We start from the raw sequence: 21909 nt of genomic DNA on the forward strand, positions 1-21909 counted from the left end.
GGTTGTGTACATTAGTAGATTATTGCAACAGAGCTTTCGACATTAATCGAAAATATAACACATACATCTAATTATATTTCTTTGTCAAGGAGCAAGCGTGAAGCCAACTTCAGAATTGGTCTAAAATAATATGCCATCACTCTATTTATTATAAATGCCATCAACAAGGTCACAATAGATGAGACATACAGTATTTAAAACAAACCCAAAACAAACCCAAACTATTAAACTGTGAGCCACAATATTTAAATGTTACGAGGGACTTTACTCAATTATATGTACAGAAAACAGCTTTAATTAATTCTCGGAATGACAGTTTATTATAAATTCAGCTAATTTCAAATTAGACAAATCAAGAAGCATAGGCTGATCCAAACAGGATGACCTGCTGTTCCAAGTCCATGTGCAAAAACAACTGCAGCTGATCAGTATCAGATGCACCTAACAGTCCCGTCATGTTATATCTTACATATTTTATCAACCAACACAGCCATTAAGTGTCCGTCCTGTTAGTATTCTCTTATCTGAGGATTTACAACAGTAAAAGCACCAGTATGTTTGTGTATCTTGGCATTGAGCTTTCGTCCCAAAAACAATAAGCTGAAAAAAGTGCAACAACATAATATCAAATATATCTTAATAAGGCTGCAACTAAGAATTAATTTCATTATTAATGCCCATTTTTGTCTAGATTAATTAATTAATCACTTCGTCTGTTCAAATGCTAAAATGTGCGATACTGTGAAAAATGTGCATTGTAGTTTATTAGGGGTCTAAAGTGAGGTCATTAAATGTCTTGTCAGATAAAAAACAATGTATGTAAGTAATGTAAGTCTAATGTTATATAAAACAGAGAAGAACAGGAAATCTCCATATTTGAGAAGCTGAAAACAGGATTATTTTCAATCCTCCAATAGTTGCAGCTCTAGATTATAAAACACACACTCAGGAACTGTGGCAGCATTGCCTCTCGTTGTGAACCAGCTATATCTTTCTTAAAAGCACCTTTAAAATGTTTAAAAATGATAAAATCCCTAGTACAGTCTTCACCAACAGCAGTCACATATCGCAGTGTGTGCTCTGTCGGTCCGTTGTGTCTTTGCTTGTTGACATAAATCTTCACAACACTTCAGTGTCATCCTGCATTTGAGGCTGAGGCGTCACAGCTCACAGACTGTATGTAAGATCACAGCTCATATGTTTTCCTGCTGTTTACAGAGCAGAGGGGAAGCTCCCAGCTCCACTATCACTAATAGTTGGATCTGTAAGAGTCTCTTTGGTGGTTTATGTTGATTCCATCCAGTGTATTTCTTTTAATTGTTTTCTCTTCATCCATCTGCCTGCAAGCCTCTCTGTATATTCCTGTGACTATCATCCTGTTGAATTGTGCGTCAGTAATATCTGTTGAGGCTTTGAGTGACTGTACTGATGTCTGGTTGTCCGTTCATCCAGATCTCTCTGAGAATCCGTTCCCGCTCTTCTAGCCTCTGGCTCCGGTCCAGATCTGACAAATCACACAGAAACACACACACAGAAACAAAAACATACACATAGGGGTTAAAGCACGGCCATATGATGTCTATTTGCATAACCATCAACTTTCACATCACAGACTATTTCAAAGGATGAGCATGACAGCAATGCTCATAGAGATACAAAGTCTGTGCGTGAGTATTAATGTACACTGACACAGTATCTTTAAGACATAAAAAAAAACGCCATTCATATTCAACATCTGTCATGTTAAGCCTCTCTAGCATAAGTAGAAGCACAGTTTTTGCTGCGCGTTGATATGGTGGTATTTCAGTAGTTTGGTAGAAAGAAGATAGTTCCTATGTGAAACTCACAACACGGTCTGTCGATTATTTTGAGAATCTGGGTCATGATTTCTGGAAAAACGCTTTCCTGTTGCATTTTTCGAATGTATTTGTATAGTGCCATGTAGTTCCATCATATTTGAGAGAAGGTGTTTGGACCCCAGGGAGAAGAGCAACAACTTTGTGGAAGCTAATGGGGGTCCAAATACGGGGAAATATATTAAGGGGCCTATATTTTGGGTTTTCCCTTTCCTATAGTGTGTCTCTTATATAGTATAGGTTTTTGTGCATGTAAATAGTCTGCAAAGGCTTGACTCACAAAGTTCCCTCCATAGGGAGTTTCTCTCTCACACACTCCCCTCCCTGCCTTAAACACCTCCATTGTACTCCTATGTTAACTTCAGTAACATAATGACATCACTATGTATGACTTTTTCCTTTAATGGTCTTAATATGGGACATGACTATATAAGTGTGTGTCTGTGTGTAAGATACCCTCAGCTGATGTAAACATGGTGGCGTTCAGCAGAGCTCTCTCAAAGCGTCTTCGTCTCCGTGCCGACAGGTCAGACGTCTCGTCCCAGTCCTCTGATTCGCTGTCGCCGGTGGGCCCGGGGCCTCTGACCGCAACAACAGCAGTGCTGTCTGGATTGTTTTCAATGGCCGGATGGAGGGGGCAGCTGCGATGTCGATGATGAAGATGATGATTATGATGAGGATGATGCCTGGTCCTGTGGCGATGGTGCTTACTGTTGCCGATGTGACAGTCTGCTCGACAGTGTATCTGGAAGACGATGGTGCAGAGTGTGAGGAGAAGGCCGACACACACACTGCCCAGAAACACCAAGGCTGTCCTCTCGGGTTGGTCTAAGAGAGGAAAAGAACGTTTTAATACCCAAAAAGTTCTTCTTCTGCACTTTTTGTATGATGTTTGCAATCACCTGTCCACTAGTTTACACTGTTGAGTTTTCACCCTCTCCTGTTTCTTCTCACCTGATCCCACCTGTGTCTTTTTGTTAGTTTGTTTGTAACCTCTTCAGCCAACTACATGCTTCCTGTTCACCTGCTGCCTGATAGAAATAAGTTTTCTTACTGCAGATCTGTTCCCTACTTGCTCATTAGATAGTTATCTAAAGTATGTTCGTTGGCCAAAACTTGAAATGTATAGAAAAGTTTGGTCTCATTTTGAACCAGATCTGTAATCTGCAGATTTATTTCTTACACGATATGTCATAAACCACATAACTAAGGCACGATACGGGATGAATAAATCTTCTTTTTGCTACGTTTTCCACCATCGTGACAGTTAAGGAGCCAGGAAAAACTAATGAATTAGGGTTAACCTTTTCTTTGTTCGGGAGGGGAGAGGCAGAAACACCTGGCAGAGATCTTCACTTTTCTAGTTTGATTATTTGTTCAAATTGAGGATTTTAAATTTAGGTTATTAAGTAATTTTTTTAACACGGGTCAACTTTAGTCAAGAGTGGTCCAAGAGTTAGACAATCCATATTATCACCTGGATGGAGAACAATGCCTTTCCCCTACCTCTTATCTTTAAGCACAACAAAAGTATAATGATGATCTCACACAGTGAAGCACACCTGCAATGAAGGTGTACGCTGCCAGGATGTTGCTAAGCAGTGCCATCTCCTGGTAGCCCACCTTCACCTCCATGTTTGGGGTTCCTGACGTCGGGGCGCTCATGATTTCAGCCACTTGAGCCTATTGTTTTCTCCTGCAGAGATCAGTGGAGCTCATACTTCATGCCTCCCCTAGACAGAAGTTAGAAATTATAGCATGTCAGGATATCCACAATGCAATATAACAGAAAGCCAAACAAAAAAGACTTAGGACATGAAAGCATATCAGGGTAAAAAAAAGGTCAATAAGAATACAAAAGATAAGAATAAAAGCAATAAATAGATAAATGACAAAAGCAGGTCTATAATGAGTTGTAAGAAGAGATGTACCAAAGGTCACAGATTCAGTGAGCCTCATCAGGTCAGTTGTTCTAAAGTTCAACTTGATGGCAAAAGCAAAGTGGCCTTAAGATTTAGTGCCTGAGGATCTGAGGCTGAAAACAAACACATACCGTATGGAGTCAACATTTGCACTTATTCAATATGACCTTAAAGGTAGGGTTGGTAAGAATGGAGAAACCAGCTAGAGTGTGCTAAAATGTGAAAGTACGCAGCCGAAAAAAATCTGCCCCTTCCTTCAGACTTCCTTACAGAGAGAGCCCCTCCTCCAACACACACGAATGCGCACATGACCAGTGAGGGCGCGAGATAAGTTTGTGCACGAGATGGAAGGCTGACAGGCAGGTAGGCCATCTAGTTACTTTAGCCGGGCCGGCCCAGATGATTGGTCGTGCTTTTTATAGCGCCACGGCTTCCACAGATGAATTTTTTTCATGTATTTATTGTCAAAGCATTTAATATATTCATTGCTATCGGGATGTTAAGAGCATTCCATGGAATATAACAAAAAGTGTTTCTGAAGTGAATTACCTGTGGGTAAATGGTTATTTTCAGTCTTAGACAAAAACATTAAGAAATCACCTATGATGTAAAAACAGATATTTTTTAAATGAAGATGATGGTTATCCTGGAACTCTTTGAAGGTGTTACAGCCCTGTGTTATTCATGTGAAACCACCAGCGCTCATTTTAAATGATTCAGACTCAGTGTTGACATATTGAAATGTGTTTTAAGAAATGTAGAAATGTGTATTTAACCATAACTAAAACTTGTCTTAGAGGTGATGAGAGAGGATGAGTTATTTGTAGTATAATTACAGTCTACTAAGAAAAGTTGGACGCCTTACACTTTAATACATCGTTTTTCACTTTCGCTGTGGATACAAACATGCCTGAGCTGTTCGCCTGCAGGGACTTTTCCCTGTCAGTCACATGCCAATATTTAAACACACATACTTTAAAGCAATTATGTATGGTTTCATACAATGGTTATGCATTGACAGTTGTCAAAAACAACAAACAGTATTGAATGCATTGGCAAATTACACCTTTTTAATAATATCAACTTTAGGAGTCTCCACAAGGAGGGAAATTAAGAAAAGTAGATAGATGTCTGACTCATTTAGGAAAACTTTTTGCAAATGTTTTTCCTCATGGGTGTACAAACAGAGAAAGCATTAACCCCCTCTGGACTGCACACACAATATGTGTGGCGGTGGTGGCAAAGTCGATAGGGGAGTTGGCTTGGCAACTGGTCACCAGTTCAAATCCCGGCAAGACCAAGTGCTACCGAGGTGTCCCTGAGCAAGGCTCCGTTCCCTACACTGCTCCCCGGGCGCCGTTCAAAATGGAAGCACACTGCTCCTAACACTAGGATGGGTCAAATGCAGAGAAACAATTTCCCCACGAGGGATTAATAAAAGTCCATCTTATCTTATACGCCTTTGAGAAAAACTAAAATAGTATATATCTTGGACATTTTACAAGAAAAATGGTAGGCTTAAACTAAACCCAATCCTAGACATTATCCTCCAGAGCATGGATGGATTTCTGAAAGCGTCTACACAGCACCATGCGCTCAAAGAACAAGGGTCCCCTCTGGCATTAATTTACAAAATGTAACTTTAAAAAAAATGGGCAAGGCATATTATTCATGCATGACTCACTTGTAAAAATCAATGAATTAAATATAAGATTGTCAATCTACATTATGCCTATACTACCTAAACAGTTATTTACTATCTTTCTCTCACAAGCATCAGGTATCAAGTTTGTTGCCATTAGCTATATTAGTAGCTAACACTGTAGAGTGGCAACTTCCTGCCATGACCTCCTGGCTGTCCTATGGTGAGGTTGTATTTTGTCCCTGTGTCATTAACCTTCACACACATGTTAACTACTGAAGTGAAATGTTTTTTAGTAGAAAGTCAAGAAAAGGTAACGCAGCAGGTCATTGTCTCTTACATGATCCACTAGGTGGCAACAAAATGCCATCAGCCAAACCAACGTTTTAAATAGAAATCAAGATGTACTGTAGCTGACCTTGCTAGTGGACACACACTCAGGAGATAGAAGATGCTGGTCTGCTGTGCCTCGATTTGTTTATGTTACGGTGTGATTTTCGCAGACGTTATTTTGAATTCACCAAAGTCACACAATGAAACAAACACACTAACCAGCTGAGGTTAGTTGAGCTACTGTGGTACAATGAGGGATAGTGACCTCATACAACCCCCTTTTTTAACAATTCAAGCTATCCCTTTATATTAAGGCACTGACCTGAAAAAGGTACATGGTCATGATGCAGACATTTTTTGTGGGACGTATTTATGTTCTTATCTCTGAGACAAGAACAGTATCAACCAATACAACATACCACACCATTTATTGCCAACACTTATTTGCAACACCCAGGTTAAATGTAGAGTAGAGATACAGACACATATGTGTGTACAGTATTGTGTCTAGACATGCAGCCCCACACCCAGAGGGGGAGTCCCCTATACACACTCAGAATTACCCCTTCAGTGTGTGAGGGTGTGTGGTATTGATGGTTGTGATAATACATATAAACTAAGCATATTTCACTTTACAGCTACAGACTGGGGAGGAGGGTATAAAGAGTAACAGAGCTAAAGTCCTGGAGTACGGAGATCCTTTACCTTTTATATCATTATGAAATATTTGAGGGTTCATAAGATGATTATTAAAATATAGAAAAAACATTTATTCTTTTATAAATCTATGATATTTCTTCTATTTCTATTTCAATATTAGGTCGTTTTTTTAAATGTGCTATATAAATAAATAAAGATTGAGATTGAGATTCCTCTGCCCTGAATTACTTTTATTGTCTTTATCTGCAAAGGTGCACTCTAAGCAATGTTTACACAGATGAGTGACATTCTGTGCTCAAAGCGTGTCTCTATAATTACTCTATAATTTGTGAAGCCCCACGGCTGACATTCTTCACTAACATTTCATAATGTTCACATCCAAAACTTCTGAATCCGTTCTTCCAAATGAAATGAATCTATGTGAGCGTTAATAATGTTATGAAAGTACAAACAGTGAGGCAGGGCTAAAAGGACACTGATATTGGTTTTCTGTTTTTGTCGACCATTTTTTATTTCATGAGCATGTTTTGATTTCCCCAGCTGACTGCTATAAAACGCTCATCTCATGTTATTGTGTCCTCAATGGGTGTTGATGAGACTGATTTCTTCATTAAAGATTGTATCAATGATTGCAAATAGGTCTTTATGAAGTAAGACCAGGCTTCACCGGTTATTAGGTTGAAAAATAAATGTTTTAACCCCGAAAACACTATCTTTAAATAATGAATAGTGCAGTCGGAAAAAGTTTAAATTGAGCAAAAAGTAAAAAGGGACCAAAACGTTCACGTAGTACTCTCATGTTCTGAGGCTTTAAAAACAGTTTAAAAATGGATGAAGCTCTCAGAGAATTTCAAACTGCCCCATTATTTGTTTGTTTTCACTCTTGACATGCAAGTACAAACCGAGATCTTAATAAAGAACACATCTGCATTGTGTTTGTCACATTAGTGAAAACAAGTGCACTGTCAAATGTATTAATGTCTAATCTTCACACAATCATTGGAATAAAAACATTGGGCCTGTAATTATGTCAAAAAGCAAACACAGTAAGTGCAGCAGGAAACAACAACAATTACCACAGATTGCATGACATTACATTTCGACACAACACAACCCAACAACACACACCTGCGAGCTATTCCAAACGCACTGACTGTCAGGGTCATTTTGGGATGTTGCGTGTAAATGCTGCAGGACGTGACTGTCCCCCCCGCTCCTTCCTGTTCCTGCTCTTACTCTCTCTTTTAGTCTTCTTGATTTGTCAATTGAGGTTAGTTGTTTGCAGCAAAAAGCAAGCCGTATTCAAACCATAGACTTTGATTCAAACAACAAAAATAAATCCCAGTTAGGTATGTTATCAACATGCTTTTTAATTTCAACAATCCCGCTTCGTTTTTTGTTGGTTTGTTATTCATTACGTAACTGCATCCAAACAGCATTTCAACAAATGCGAGCAGACAACACATTAAAAGATAAAATGTCTCCACAGGTAAGTGTAGTAAAAACTCGTGCCAAAATGTACTATCAAGTAGCTGAACACTGTAGTTATGTAAGGACTTCATTATGAGACCTGGCCTTCAGCCAGCTCATTACAGCCGCTACGACAAGAGTCTAGATCCCAGGAGCTTTTTACACTGATGACATGACTACTGTATTATGCATGAGAGGACTTATCATTCATTGTATTAATCCATGCATGTGACTGTCTAACCAAAACGTTTTTTCCAAATAATTCCTTTATGGTTGAGGAATTTAAGAAGTTAGATACAAAGTTGGGAATCATTGTTGTGTCTATCTGGTAAATATGAATCTAAAGTATTAGTCGCATGATAGTATTATCTGGGGATCTACAGGATTTGTAATAGTTGTCTAATAGTCACGTTATCTTTGATCTTAAACTGTACAAGAACAGAACTGCAGGTAAGAAACTACAATTGGCATACATCCTAAACTATTTCTTGTCTAGGATCAGTATCTTCATGGAGACTCTGCAACCGGTCATGGTCAAGAAATAGTCCTACAGCTCCCTGAAATACACTGAATTGTTTTTTTGTTTTTCTTTAAGATTACTTTTTGGCCTTATTGCATTTAATTAGTACAGCTAAAGAAGACAGGAGAGCGGATGACATACAGCAGATTTGGACACGTGCAGCTGCTACTCTTACGCTTACTGGATGGGCACTTACTTGTTTTTTGTACAAACCCGACAAGATGCATTTAACTGCCTATTTATTAAAAACATTTTAAAAATAAATAAAATACATGTATTAATTAATTAAGTCTGCATTCGTTTTAGTTAGGTGTACAACAGAAACTGAGTATACACATGTATATTTAGTGAGCTTTACAGGCAGGTGGATTTTTAACAGAGACTGGCTGGTTTTTTCCAGCCTTAATGCTAAGCTAAGCTATCCATCTGCTACTTGCAACATGCATGAATACAAATGAGCACATTGTCCAAAATGTGGAATTTAATTTACACAAGAAAATTTAATTAATCAGGTTTATCGCTTTATGGCAATTCAGATGGTTAAAAAAAGTTCTCAGCCACAGAAGAATAACAATAATTGGACATGCATGCCTTCTTTGTTCATTTTGTATCATCCAATGTGTTAGTTTCTGCTACATTATTAAAGACTAGATCCAAAATCCCAACAGGAAGAGCCAGATACTTTCGTTTCTTCCTCGTTATATTTATTCCACTCACTTTTTCTGTCTGTCAGCGCAGTCTGGCCAAATGATTATGTGGCACAATGGCTCTTTGTTTTTATACTCCATGTGATTAAGAGGACTGTATGGTACGCCTGCTTCATTCATAATCATGCGACAGACAGACAGACAGACAGACACACAGACACACAGACACACACACACACACACACACACACACACACACACACACACACACACACACACACACACACACACACACACACACACACACACACACACACACACACACACACACACACACACACACACACACACACACACACACACACACACACCCCCACCCCCCACCCCCCCCACAGGAGATACTCCACACATTGTTCATGTGCGCTTATCACACTTTGAGCGTATTACTCCCTGCGTGTGCGTTTGTGTAATTCTAATGCAATGTGACACTGTCCTTTCCCTCCGCTGCTTCACCGTCCGATACTATCTAACATGACCTGCAGAGAGAGTACAGAGATAGAGAGGGAGACCGTCTGTACACAGAAATAGAACATAAAGACAGAGTGAGAGAAAAACAGAGCTGGAAAGTGTAAAGATATTCAACAGGGAGAAAGGGTAATGATGTATGGACGAGAATAAAGTCATTCTCCCTACAACATGCGACCCTTCACATCATTAACAACACTGACACCCCAATCATCATCAGCAGTATTAACCTCAACAACTCACGCACGTGCAAACACACTATTTATACTTACATTTCATTAATGCCAAGATCCCATCTGGAGTGTGTTTACTCCTCTCCCCTCCTCTCCTCCCCTCTTGTCTCCTCTTCTTCCTCCTCCTCCTCTCCTTCCTCTGCTCTGGTCCTCTCCTCTCTCTGCTCTGAGCTCCTCTGCTCTCTACTCTCTCCTCCCCTTTGCCTTTCCCTCAAAAAAGAACAAAAACACTAGGCGTATAATTAAATGAATAAATCTTCTGCGTCCTCCCACAGTTGTCAAATATTCACAGATATACAAGCCCTGCTCTTCTCTTCACTTTAATGCAAATTGAAAAATGTTCATACATTCTTCCTTTCAGCCGCTCTTTCTTTGATGCCGAGGCAGCAGGAGGGATGTTGCTCACACTGTTTTGCAGAGAGGAGTTTTCTGATGTTCCATTTCAGTTTTTCCAGTTTATTTTTCACACACAGGGAGACAGGGGTCAGTTCCTCAGGGCAGAAATGTGACATGAAAGACCCCGACAAGTCGGCCAAATCCCTGTCTTCTCTTCCTCCCTCTCCCTCTCTCTATCTCACACACACACACACTTTAGCAAGAACACACACACAGTCACACTCGTGCATAGTCGTCAATTCAGAATCGCTGCCTCTTTCTTTCACGCAGAATGCTCAGTAGCAGGAGGAGAGAGAAAAAGAAAGGGAAAGAGGGAGGGACAAAGTGACAAAATGCCTCACATCATAACATTCGGATTTTTAAAATCTGAAAATTTAAATATTTTTCACGTGTAATGCTGGAAAACCACATGTGTCTTTATTTGAATGTAGCTACATGTGCGAAATGTATACACTACCACACACAAAAGGGTGCTTAACATGATCAAATAGTACTTATTCAGCCGCTTTCAAAATCAGTGTAACACTCAATTAATTTAATAAAGTCTAAAATGTGCATTGTTCATAACCTTTTGTTTGTATTATGAATGTTTCTGAATTGACTTTCTTACTGCATGTTTACACACACTGATGCATGCTGCTGCTGTTGTTGTTACTACTTTGATATTTTAAGTTGCGTGTGCGCGTGTGTGTGTGTGTGTGTGTGTGTGTGTGTGTGTGTGTGTGTGTGTGTGTGTGTGTGTGTGTGTGTGTGTGTTTGAATACATGTTATGGAAACATGGGAATGATGTTTCAGTGCTAAATCAACACTTTCCTAAAAATACATTCATATCATATACTGTTTATGAATTCTTTATCAGCCGACCTGTCATGTTGGCAGGTTATTTTCGTGCTGATGTTACGCAACTGAGAAAGCTCCTGCAGTTATTCAGGGCAACCGCTCTCAACAGGTGTTTGACAAAAACACTCAAACTTTGCTTTTAGGTCAAACATGAACTGCTGCTTTTGGGTGCACTTTGTATACAATGAAAGCAACAAGGGTGAGCTACTTTTAATATAACGCACACATTTGTCAAAAGAAAACAACGTTACTGAAGAGAAAACATTACAACTGCAATATTTTCTTCATGGTCTTTTTATATCCTAAGCAGAATTCAAATGTATTAAACAGACTTCTTTCTTTCCTTCACTCTACACTATGAGACGGTTACTGTATCACAAAATAAAAGAGTAATTAATAAGAAATAGTTGAAGGTCATCTGCAAATCTTACAATCCACCCCAATTCACATTATCGCAATATCACATTGCAGTTCTTTCTGATATACAGTAGGTGTGTGTTGACTTGCATACTGTATGTCACATCTGTATTTTTTGTTCATGTGCGATGCAGTATAAACCGGCTGCTGCTTTTACAAAATAATTTCCCATTTTGAGGTAATAATGCTGTCAGTCAAATTCATCTCTAACATTCTGTATTGTGAATATTGTTCCTCTATAGCAAATCAATTAAATCATCAAAATCATAATGTGTAGTAACATAACATTTCCTTTTTGAATTATTATGGTTATCAACAATACTGGTACATTTAATGAAACCCCAGTAGCACCAGAGGGAAAGTCACATGATCACCAACATCATCTGGAGACCATGCATGTGTGTGAAAAAAGTCATAGCAATCAATGCAATATTTCCCAGTAATATTTCAGTGTTGACCAACCAAAGCACATCTTTTAGAAGACTATTATATTTTTATATGAAGGTGGACGCAAAAAAAAAACGTACAAAAACAAACATTTAAATAATAATGAAAATATCCTTTAGGACAAATTGGAGATCATTCCTTATTGACACTACCATCGTCACGTGATCAGGATTGTTATTCATACATTAAAAATAAATGCAGAATGAACAACATATGCAACACTTACCATACATAATGCATCCTTTTCTGCACCTCCAGCCTGGTGGGATGAAATATTAACACTGTGTTTTCTGTGAGGAATTGTTATCAGTCACCTCTGAAATAGCAAGGGACAGGAGTAGTGAGTGTCAGATGCAGGGCGGGAACACTGGACTAAATAACAGTACAGCCTTTGCTCCTCTGGTAGGTCCTTTCATTATTCATGACCCAAGAGGTGAACAAATGTGGGCCGCCTCAGTTCAAATCCATCAGAAAAATAAAGTGCCGTCAGCACCAACTCAGTGGTGAAATTAACGTATTTACTCAAGCAGTGTACTTTCAGGATGATGCTATCAATGTTTCATACTTTTATTTTTTTTAGCACAAATTAACTTTAAATCTAGGGAGGTTACTTCTGAGTAACTTTATGAGGAATTTTATTGTTTGAAATTATACAACCGGAAAAAGAAAAAAAACAGTATTGCAAACCACTTGTTCAATTGCAGTAGCAAGCAGCACTAGCCGGGGAAGTGGCTTTAATCTTGCAAAAATGTCCCTATATGGAAACACATGACAGCCCATCTCTTCAGGCCTTTCTCTAAAGCCACTCCCCAAAATTAGTGAACGTAAAACAACAAACATGGCCGTTGTGAATACTTACAGCTGGTAAGCTAGCAGCTTGTGGAAGACTCTGGTCACCTTCAGTGAGACGACAGACAGTGTGTTCAGGTCGGCTGTCCCATTATATAATTCAACCCGAGCAAACTGGCGAACACAAACACTCTAAATGAATAATAAGGTTGCTTTGTATCTTCTAATGTGTCATTAGTTATGTTGGAGGTTCATGATACAGAACCTTTTCTTTTCTTAATATTGTATTCATCTTAATAAAGGTTTGGTAGGGGCAGACAAACGACATAAATAGCAAAGGGGGTGACAGCCAGGTAAAGAGTGAGATACAATATAAAAGAAAAGTGCAGTAAAGCAGAAGAAGAGTAGTTTGAAGGCAGAAGGAAAGAAAAACAGAGACAGAAGGGACAACACACGGAGAGACAGAGAGGGGGAGAGCAGCGAGGATGAGTCTGAGAGGCCCTCAGTTCCACTTGACTCAGTCATGGGAATGATTTGATTTTCACCACATGAACAGCCGTCTTATGTAACACACACACGCACACCAACACGCACAGACCAAAAATAATGAGGGGTCTTGCTCTGGCCAAAAACCTACACTGAGCAAAGGTGGCCTGTAGCAACAGAGAACTCACAGGCAGGGTCATCTGTTCCCATTGTCAAATAAATAAATATAAAAGTAAAATGCCCCAAGGTTTTGTAATTAATATTCAAGAGATAACAAATACAAATATACAGTGGTAGTAGTGCAGGGGTGTCAAACTCAATTTCATCAGCATTATGGTTGCACTCAGGGACATGCACAGAGTCATTTGGAGGGGCTATTGCTCTAAACTGGAAAAAGGGCCTTGTTTTTAATGTAAAAGGTTCATAAAATAAAAACACAACACTGTCATTGCAATTAACACTCATTTGACTTTTATGTCCACTGCTAAATTCGTTATTCAGACACATTTTTTGTTTTTCGGTCTCATTAAAATATTTAATGTTAGTAACTATTAAAGAAAAAATGGGGACAATCCTGTTTTAATGTAGTTTGACCATTGTAACTGCTGTGCAGACATAGACTACTGATTAAATAGGGCTTGTAACTAATTACCTTAAATAAAATCACTAATTAATTAAACCAGTTCAAGACGCATTATTCTTATTCTTATCATTCTTTATGAGCGCAGTGACGGTAAGGTATCTAATTACTTATTTATTTAGTATTCCATAACATAATAACAGAGATGCTCAAACTAAAGTGGTAGAGACATGGCAGAAATCCTACAATGAAGCGGGACAGTGAAGTGTTCTCCTGAGAGGGTGATCAAGAGAAGAGAGCGAGCGGCCCCGTTGAGGGAGTTTACAGATGAAAAGACACAGAAAGACAGAAGCACAATAACAAGTATATTTAGTTTTTTTGTTGTTGTAAATAACCGACGGTGTCAAGAGAAAGTAAAGTCCCCTGGTTTGTCCCCTACTCTAACGCCAGGCAGGCATTTGGTGTGATCACCATAGCCATATGAGGCCGGAGGGCTTTCCTTTGCTTCCAGCTGTCAGATTGTAAACAAAATCACATGAATGGGGGCAGATGACAGCGCTGACAAGAGGCTTGTTTGAGACGCGTTGCGGCTCGCCTCGAAAGTAGACGAGAATAGCCGATCGCAGCCGGGGGAGGTCTCAAAAAGGTCGCCTGAAGTCGGACAGCTCCGAGTCGGATTCTTCTTCTTCTTCTCTCGGTTTTTTGGCGAATTGCAAACCACTTTAAGGTGAATACCGCCACCTCCGGAGTCGGCTTGACTCGGTTTGCATTCATAAAGAATGCAAAAATGTGTTTAATCGTTCATGTCAGATATGTACTAAATAAATACATTTGTTCCTGCTCAAGATTAGATTCAACTTTATTGTTATTGCACATATTACAGGTACTGAGACAACGAAATGCAGTTTAGCTTCCAACCAGGAGTGCAACAAGCAGTAAAGTGAAAAGTAATATACACAATCTACAGACTAAAATATAGAATGAATTGAATGATGAATAAACAGTGAGGGGTATGAATATACACAGCAGCCTGTGAGCAGTATGAACAGTGTGTATGAATATGCTAAGATATATAAAGTATGAAAACGGTAAGCAGTGCAAGAATAGCATAACATATATAGATATTAATTTCATGATGATAAACATTGTGGAACAATGATGAAAAATGTGAATGGAAGTGGCGACGTAAAACTGACACCAAACAACAACAAACTTTTGCCGAGCCAATTGGAGAGTTTCATCAGCAGCACGGGGTAAAAACCACCAATGAGCGCTCAGCTCGGGATACCAGCGAGTCGTTTCCCATCAAGCATTTCGCCTCCGCAGCCCGTGGAGAGGAACTGCGCCGCCTCGCCGCGCCTCGCTCTCAAGGCTGCGGGCGTCTTTGTCCCGCGAGATTTCAACGTCTCATGTGAGTGAGCCTCCAGAGCAAGTTGGTTATGGCTAGAAAGGATCCGTCTAGTGTAAAACTATCGCGAGAGTTTGCAAGTCACGTGGCTGAATGTTTACATTTGGCAGGCAGCCTTTCAGTTACGATCGTTAACATCAGTGGGCCACAGCAAATGATGGTGAGAAGCTAAACTATCTATTAATGATGTCAATGACAGGGAGTGTGATTGTTGAGATAGGGTGTTAGCGGTCTTGCTCTTCAAAGAAGAATGACAACACTGTAGACCACCAACACTACGGTTTATTTTTTATTCACAGGCAAGTCAACGTTGTCGCAGTAAAAGTCGCAAGATAGCTCCTGGTGCAATACAATGTTCCCTTTCAGTGTTTTACTATTATCCTGCTGCATTAATTTGTATGTTGCATAATGTTACTGCTGTAGATGTTTTTCCGAACCGCTCCAACGAGAGTTACAACGAGAACGTGATGTCATATTTACACAAGACGGATCCTTTCTAGCCATAACCGAGCAAGTCGGACAAAATGACTAACCATCATGCAACGCACGAGCAAGACGTTGATCGAAATTGCGCAGGTCTGCGCAGGTCTCGCTTGTCTCAAACAAGCCTAACGGCCCGTCTACACTACAGGCATGAACAAATCTTGGAGCTGGGCGTGTCTGAAGCTTGGCGATTTTTTGCGAGCAACCAATCACATGAATCTCCCGCCCCCGACATACAAAGCAATAGCAATGTTAAAACGAAGTAAACTGGATATAAACTCTCCAAACAGGTTAAAAAACGATCAGTTTCACCCACTGTCTCTGCCACCTCCCTCCATGCCTGGTTCCTCCGGTTTGTATCCCGGTAAATAGTTCCGGTCGTAAAGAACCGGGTGATTTGCTACCGTAATATCTCGTTTGGAATATGAGGAAATGAACTGCGGTCTGGCTCTCCCAGCTTGCACGCGGTTTGACTGGCTGCGCTTGCACTGGCGGGATTTGCATAAACGGGATTTCATTGGCTGATGCCAAGCATCGATGCCGATAGATGCTCGTGACGGCCCGTCTACACTACAGGCATGAAAAAATCTTGAAGCTGGGCGTGTCTGAAGCTTGGCGATTTTTTGAGAGCAACCAATCACATGAATCTCCCACCCCCGACATACAAAGCAATAGCAATGTTAAAACGAAGTAAACTGGATATAAACTCTCCAAACAGGCGAAAAACCTACCAGTTTCACCCACTGTCTCTGCCACCTCCCTCCATGCCTGGTTCCTCCGGTTTGTATCCCGGTAAATAGTTCCGGTCGTAAAGAACCGGGTGATTTGCTACTGTAATATCTCGTTTGGAATATGAGGAAATGAACTGCGGTCTGGCTCTCCCAGCTTGCACGCGGTTTGATTGGCTGCGCTTGCACTGGCGGGATTTGCATAAACGGGATTTGATTGGCTGATGCCAAGCATCGAGCCTCAAAAGTTGAACATTGTTCAACTTTTGATGCCGATAGATGCTCGTGATGCTTGCAAAGCCATGCCATGCTCCCCACAATGCAGTTCGGCGAAGATTAAAAATCTTCTACGTCACCCCATTCAAGTGAATGGGCGAAGCGTTGAAAGCATTTTTTGATGCCTGTAGTGTAGACGTACCGTGATGCTTGCAAAGCCATGCCATGCTCCCCACAATGCAGTTCGGCGAAGATTACAAATCTTCTACGTCACCCCATTCAAGTGAATGGGCGAAGCGTTGAAAGCATTTTTTGATGCCTGTAGTGTAGACTACATTGATTTGGCCACAATAGAAAAAAAAAAAACTCTCGCTCTCTCCATATGGGCAGGTCAGACAAAAATGACAAACGGGCTGCTGCCCGGGCAACATTATCCCGTACCTGTGCACGTCCCTGGTTGCACTCAAAGAGCCGGTTGCAATTTGTATTATATATAAATATACATATGTAAATATATAATATATATTAAATAATGTATTATATTACATTGTTTGCCCTGCATTGGATTATTAGGAGTTCTGGTAATATCTTCCTAAATAACTATGTCTGAAAGGAGAAGTCTAGGGCAAATAATTGAAAGCAAATATTCAACAATTACACCAATTGTATTATATGTATTATATTCTTTGCAAGCTCTTGCAGGCCACATAAAATTAGGTCTCGGGCCGGATTTGGCCCCCAGCCAGGGGCGGACTGGCCATTGGGACGTTCGGGACGAATCCCGATGGGCCGGTACTGAAGTGGGCCGGTCGGATGATGTGGGCCGGCCGGTAAAGCAAATATTGCTTTAAAAAAATGTGTCCTGTGGTATTGGTATTTTGACTAGCAATTTAGTTAAATTGTTTTGTTTATCACAACATAGCGTTCCGTGAGTCGGTTGCAGGTCGGTTGTCGTTGTTGGGTGAAAAGCAAACAGCTGTTTGCTGCGGAGCGCAGCGCGAGCAGGTTCCCGTGAGCGGGAGCGCGCTCCTTCACTACAGACTATCGCGCCACCTAACCATTCGCCAAAATGTTTTTAATACCAGCGGTAACCGGCCAAGCACCGGGCAAAATACAATCTTCAAATAAAAGAAAGTCACCGGAGGAGTTAAAGGAGAGTGACAGGGAGCATGAGAAGAAAAGGGAGAGAACGTTTCAGCCAGCTTGATCGATGGAGTTGGCTTCTAGTGGTGCAGTGACGCGTCCTAAAACCCTTTTATAATCTATCGATTAGATTTATGATTCGAAAATTATAAAAGTAGGGTAGACATGTGGAGATTATCCGGCTGAACAAAACGTGCATTCATCAAACAGGTTTGTTTTCCACAGACCTTATTTCCAGCTATTTTTCAAAATCCTGTGGAGAAATCTTTTTGTCGAGGGAACCAGCGGCTTACTTCCTGGTTTTAGGCTATGGTTTTAGGACGCGTCACTGGCTGCACCTCTCAATATGATGCCAATATAAACAAGGTCTTCTGTCGGCTCTGTATACCAATGCCGATCTATGCTGACAAGTAAGTGAAGAGTAGACAATATACAGTAAAAGGTATTGGCGAAATGTCCCAGCAGTTTAGGATAATGAAGGTTCTAATCAAATCAATTACATAGCCATTACATGTCTAACTCCTAATGACAGGAAGGCAGAAAGTGCATTATACAAATAATAATACTCATAATAGCAGACATTTTTTAACAATGACCACAATATCATTATTTGAATATACCAAATATGAACAATTGAGGAAAATGAGGAAGAACTGATGATTCAAATGTTGTAGTACAAGTAGTAATGTAGTTAGTGCATACACGAATGACGAATGCTCCGGGCCAGTGGTTACAATGGTGGGGCCAGTGATAATATAATGCCAGTGGCATTTTACCCTTAATGTCTACCTCTGCGGTAAGTCACGAGCACCGCGGTGGGCCGGCGGTACCGAAGCGGGCCGGTCGAGAGTCCCGGGCTGATTTGTAGTCCCAGTCCGCCCCTGCCCCCAGGCCTTGAGTTTCAGTTTGAGTGTTTCATTGCACTTCAAGGTACAGTACTACTATGTTCACAATTTAGCTTAGTATTGGACTTATCAGCTCTATAAAGGTCTTTCCTTCCCAACACACTGGAAGAAGATGGTAAAATAGTAGTATAGAATTTTTTTTTAAAAATCAACATTTTATGACTTCAAGATCAAATGGGAGACAATTCATGCAGGAATGACTAGATGCACGCTGTCCTCTTTGCAGAGACCTGCTAAAAGATAATGCTGCCATCAATAGATTGCTATTATTTAAAATGCAGTGTTCAAGCTTTTGCTCCCAAACGTCGTATCGCGTCCGGTCTGAACGTAGCATAAGAACCAGACTGTATTGATAAGAACACATGGATTGTTGTTGCTAGGCGCGCTTCTCTCCTGTGTGAGTTCGGTTTATGATGAAGTGTTTGAAATACTTTTGAGAGAATGCATGTGTACAGTAGTATGAGTAATGAGCATATGACTCGATAATATTGGATTATACTGCACAAGTTATGTTTTGATATAGTTTTATATTTCATTGCACATTTCCTTCAATTTATCGAGACTTCTGTTTTTTTAATCTGTGTTCACCCCAAAGGCATGCGGAAAAAGATCTTCAAGAATTCACTGTAACATGGGCTGAGTTATTAATATACAAATGGTTATTATGAGGGTGATGTATTCCCTAAAGGGGTTCATCTAGATGTGACACATTGGCTTTTTAATCAAGCATTAAATATTAGTTACCATTAGTTAGCGCCGTCTATAGCCGCTTTCACACCGCAGGACTTGGCGTACTTTAGTGCCGGCACTGAATCCGCCAAGGGGCTAGTGCCAATCGCATTCACACCGCAGCACTTTCCCTGAGGCAAGATTACGCTGACGTCACTTCGTCTTCTTCTTCTCGGGGTTTACTGGCAGGCCGCAAAACCACTTCACGGCGAGTACAAAAAAAAACGAGAGAAGAAGAACTACACGGGGGAGGGGGTATACATGTAAAGCCCACCCGCTGTACATGAGATATATATATATATATATATATATTTATATAGACGGCGCTAACTAATGGTATATATATGGTTATATATATATATATATATATATATATATATATAAAAATAAATAATAGGTAGGCTCAGCAGACAGACCGTAGTTCAAAGATAAAGTGTCACATGATTATCTACTAAATAGTGAATTCAGCATCAACTTCACCAAGATGAAGAATTCATATCTTCCTAAAATACGTGTTACTATATGTCCCTACTAGAATCCGAGCTCAAATTACTCAAACCAACAAAATGTCCAAGCAAAGAATCATGTGCATCATGAGGCTGGGTTATAAGGGTAATTTACAAATAAAATACCCCATTATAACAATGGACTTTATCTTTATGTATTTATTATATATTACCCCCTCAGGCTGATTTTGGAAAAGGACATTAACCGTTGTTTGGTGTTTTCCCCTTATTTATCTAAAACAAATGACATGATAAATTACTTGTGTTTATGTGTGTAAGACTTGTGTTTCTGCCCCTGCCATTGCTGCACAAGGTTGCAACATTGTAGATAAATTCAACCACCGACACCTGTCTGCTCTCACATTCTTCTATTCTGCAAATTTGGGGTGGGACACAATAAATAAAGCTTCGCCAGTTTGTTTGTTTTATTGCACAGTCAAGACATAACAATAACGGCATCACGCCGCTCAAGTATCTTTTGCGAACATCGCTCATAACATTTGGATTTGGGAACTGCTTTCTGTAGAAGCTGCTGCATCCCGTCCTCAGAGTAAATTGCCAGAAGCGCCGACACTTCCTCATCATTCCACCGCTCCGGTGTTGTAGTACGTGTGGTCATAACTGCTTTAAAGTACAAAAAAACTACTCCCTCAGGTGTGGATTTGGTTTTGTAGCGAGGAAAAAAAAAGGCTGCCTAACAAAAAAAATTCAGAGTCTAACGGGGCGTGGTTTGCAATTCGCCCAGCCAATAGAAATAGAATAGAAATTGGCACTCTTTTATCACCAGGTTCAGAGGCGCGGGAAGGTATTTTGAGTGGGGGTGCTGAGGTGCTGGACTCCAGTGAACACTATTACGGGCACTATAGAGCACGCACAAAAAACTCCCTACACGCAAACACACAGTAAACCCGCGACTGTTACAATGAAGGCTCGATAATCAGCTCACGGCATATAGGCAGGGGTAAAGTGCTATTTTTTACGAGTGGGGAGCGGACCTCACCTCCTCTAGGGGGGTCCGGGGGGATGCTCCCCCGGGAAGATTTTTTTAAAATATTGAAGTTAAAAGCATCAATCTGGTGCACTTTGAGAGCAACAGTAAGAGATCTATGGATACATCTCTCAACACCCAGATGAAACACAACTGTAAGCAGATGTTCTTTTTCTTTATGGATATTTTACAAATCACTCCCCTTTCAAACTGTATTCTTGTTTTACTGCCATATAGTATTTCATAACTGTTTTTCCTTTATTCTCTTATTTTATTTCTAACTATAATGATCATATGAAGGTGTGCCGCGGAAATAATCTTTTGAATAATTTTTGACCAAACCGTTTGAGACCCACTGAGATAACTTAGACTAAAGTTAACTATCTAAACACTCAGAGAGTCCTTTAGCTCACCTGAGTCTCTCAGTCTGACAGGAGAGCTCTCCTCCAGCTTGTTGTGGAACAAACAGCTCCGTATGTCCGTTAGTGCAGCTAGCTAACCAGATGCTAACAACACGGTCCCTGCTGCTGGCACCGGTCCCTCTCTCTCCCCCTCTCTCACACACACTAAATGCGCTATTTCCGCACACACACAGAGCCGCGAGCTTGAATGACACAAGCACTTTTATTTCCATGCAACTCTCTGATTGGTCTGGTGTCTTGCCTCTGTTGCATTCACTGAACACGGGAAATTACAGTCCTGCCGTCCTTTCTAGTGTCTTGATGAGGTTCACGTAAAGCACGGTTAATGTATTATATTATTGAGGTATAATTGTCCGGGCCTACAGAAAAAACATTCGGGGCAGGAAAAATATTATTTTACAAACAATGTGGAATTTATTGGCTACATATTACACAGATTATGCACAGCGGGAGCAGCAATAACCGTCAAAATAATAATTCAGACAGGGGAGCTCCGCACCCTCTGCCTGCCGCTAGGGGGTGCTGCAGCGCCCTCAGCACCCCCCTTCCCGCGCCCATGACCAGGTTCGTACCACCTCTCTAGCAGGGACTGAAAATGGCCAAAAGAGTTCCCGGCAC

General features: G+C 40.4%; 1 protein-coding gene across 2 annotated transcripts; it reads right to left on the reverse strand.

The window, feature by feature from the left end:
- Positions 1-126: 126 nt before the first annotated feature.
- Positions 127-21620, reverse strand: eva1ab (eva-1 homolog A, regulator of programmed cell death b). Of its 2 annotated transcripts, none has more exons than XM_079664132.1 (4): positions 21283-21620; positions 3419-3589; positions 2313-2684; positions 127-1504 (listed from the first exon to the last, which is right to left on the reverse strand). In XM_079664132.1, exons 2-4 carry the CDS (start codon positions 3519-3521, stop codon positions 1392-1394), a joined length of 588 nt encoding a protein of 195 aa, XP_079520258.1. In that variant the 5' UTR covers positions 3522-3589; positions 21283-21620; the 3' UTR covers positions 127-1391. The 2 variants fall into 2 exon arrangements, with proteins under 2 accessions (XP_079520258.1, XP_079520257.1); XM_079664131.1 differs by lacking the exon at positions 21283-21620 and adding an exon at positions 9848-10002.
- Positions 21621-21909: the final 289 nt, after the last annotated feature.

This window comes from Notothenia rossii (assembly GCF_949606895.1).
Source record: "Notothenia rossii genome assembly, chromosome: 2".
NCBI classification, from domain to species: Eukaryota; Metazoa; Chordata; class Actinopteri; order Perciformes; family Nototheniidae; genus Notothenia; species Notothenia rossii.